Source organism: Panthera onca, chromosome D3 (assembly GCF_046562875.1).
Source record: "Panthera onca isolate mPanOnc1 chromosome D3, mPanOnc1 haplotype 2, whole genome shotgun sequence".
NCBI classification, from domain to species: Eukaryota; Metazoa; Chordata; class Mammalia; order Carnivora; family Felidae; genus Panthera; species Panthera onca.
In genome coordinates this window covers 2,225,864-2,227,473 of record NC_138350.1, presented here as the reverse complement: position 1 = coordinate 2,227,473, position 1,610 = coordinate 2,225,864, and the positions used below count along the sequence as shown (strand labels likewise).

The window sequence follows — 1,610 nt, the reverse complement described above, 5'->3', positions numbered from 1 at the left end:
CACCTCGGCCCGCCCCCCCGGAGCCCCCATTGGTCGCTGCCGCCACCTGGCTTCTCGCGAGACCCGCCCCTCGGCGCCCCCATTGGCCGCCGCTGGCGACTTCCGGTTCCGCCCGGAAGCCCGGCCGGGCAGTGGGTCAGCTTCTGCCGGGAGTGGAGCCTCGGGCGCAGGGCGTTGCCATCTACGGGGTTTTAAAAGCGGAATTGTTCCTGTCACTCCGAGGTCGCCGACCTCCGCCTACGAAAGCGTAGACAGACCCCCATATGGCGGCTTCGGGCTCTGCCGGTCTTCCAGGCTGATTTGCAAAGCTGGCGCCTGCCTGCGGGCTCTTTCCTGCCCCCGGCACGGGGTTCCCGTGCAGGTGCAGCGCTGACGATTGGGGCCGCCTCTGCACGGTAGGTCGGTGAGCGGCACCCCTAGCCTCTGCTGTCCTTCGGGGGCCGGTTCCACCCCCGTCCCCCAGAGTGGCAAGCACCCTGTGTGCAGACGGTCCCCAGGAAACATCTCCCCATGAAGAGCCGCTGCACCAGGACAAGTCAGGCGCCGAGTTTGCTTCCTTGTCTGTTGTCTGGCATCCCGTTTTCCCTCAACACTCAGCTCAAGCGTCCATCCTTGCAAGCATTTCTCCACCATCCCATCTGAAGTGCATCCCACCCCATCCCATCGCCTTGTTTTAGTTTCTGCATAGCGCCTGTCATGTTTTTTTTCTGTATTCCTTTGTCCTCCCTGGCTTGTACTGGTCCCCACAAGTATAAGTTCCATGGTGGCAGGGATCTCATGTGTCTTATTCTTCACCACGCCCACAGCACCTGCAATAGTGACCACTGGCATATGGTGGAGGGGAAGAGCGTCCTCCAGAAACGGCCCAGGCATGGCTTGAGATATTGGGACCCACAGCTGGATGATGGCCGTTCGTGTGAGACCGTGCCTCTTCCTTCCTCCCTCTTTGAGGCCAGCCAAGAGAAGGATGGAGCCGTTACCTGGGGAGTGGGCTTTCCGGTAGGTCATCTGGCTGAGAAATGCCTCACACAGTGCTGGTGCTGGCACAGCAGGCAGGAGATAAATACTTACTACCCTTTAAAGAGAGAATCATTGAATGGCAGTATAGGACCTTCCCATCCAATCCATTAATGCTAATTGTCCTCAATCAATGTCACATTCCTGGTCCTCCCAGAATAGGTCGCATCCCTTTTCATATGTCTTTAGAGTACTCGCTGCGTGTTGTTTTCACAATACTCTTTTCATTTACGATTACATATTTTGCAAAATGATTTAATGTCAGTCTTCAAACCAGGGAGGGCTGTGATTTTGTTTGTCCGTTACTGTGTTTCTAGAATCTACCACAACCCCCACCACGAAACTATGTATGGAATTGGATGATTGAATGGATGTTTGAAGTTTAAATGGTGCCCAAATAATATTTTATATTCATTGTTTTCTTGGTGTTTTTTGTTTGCTTTTTTGAGATCCCTGTGATTTCTACAGCATGTTAGTATCCAAATTTAACTAAAAGGCAAACCACTTGAGGTTCCTCTCCAGGATCACACACGTAGTAGGCAGTAGAGCTCAGTCTTATTTATTTTTTTTTAAGTTTATTCATTTGTTTTGAG

At 52.8% G+C, this 1,610-nt stretch overlaps 1 protein-coding gene across 7 annotated transcripts in view; it reads left to right on the top strand.

Moving 5' to 3' along the window:
• The first annotated feature begins 100 nt into the window (after window positions 1-100).
• Window positions 101-1,610, top strand: part of GLT1D1 (glycosyltransferase 1 domain containing 1) — a 92,712-nt gene continuing 91,202 nt past the window's right edge. For all 7 annotated transcript variants that reach the window (XR_014135847.1, XR_014135846.1, XR_013551416.2 and 4 more), the window contains exons 1-2: window positions 101-395; window positions 807-999. Coding sequence is in view for 3 of the 7 variants with exons in the window: in XM_060612068.3 (XP_060468051.1) it covers window positions 902-999 (98 nt within the window). In the remaining 4 variants the exon portion in view is untranslated. The remainder of the gene's footprint in view (window positions 396-806; window positions 1,000-1,610) is intronic.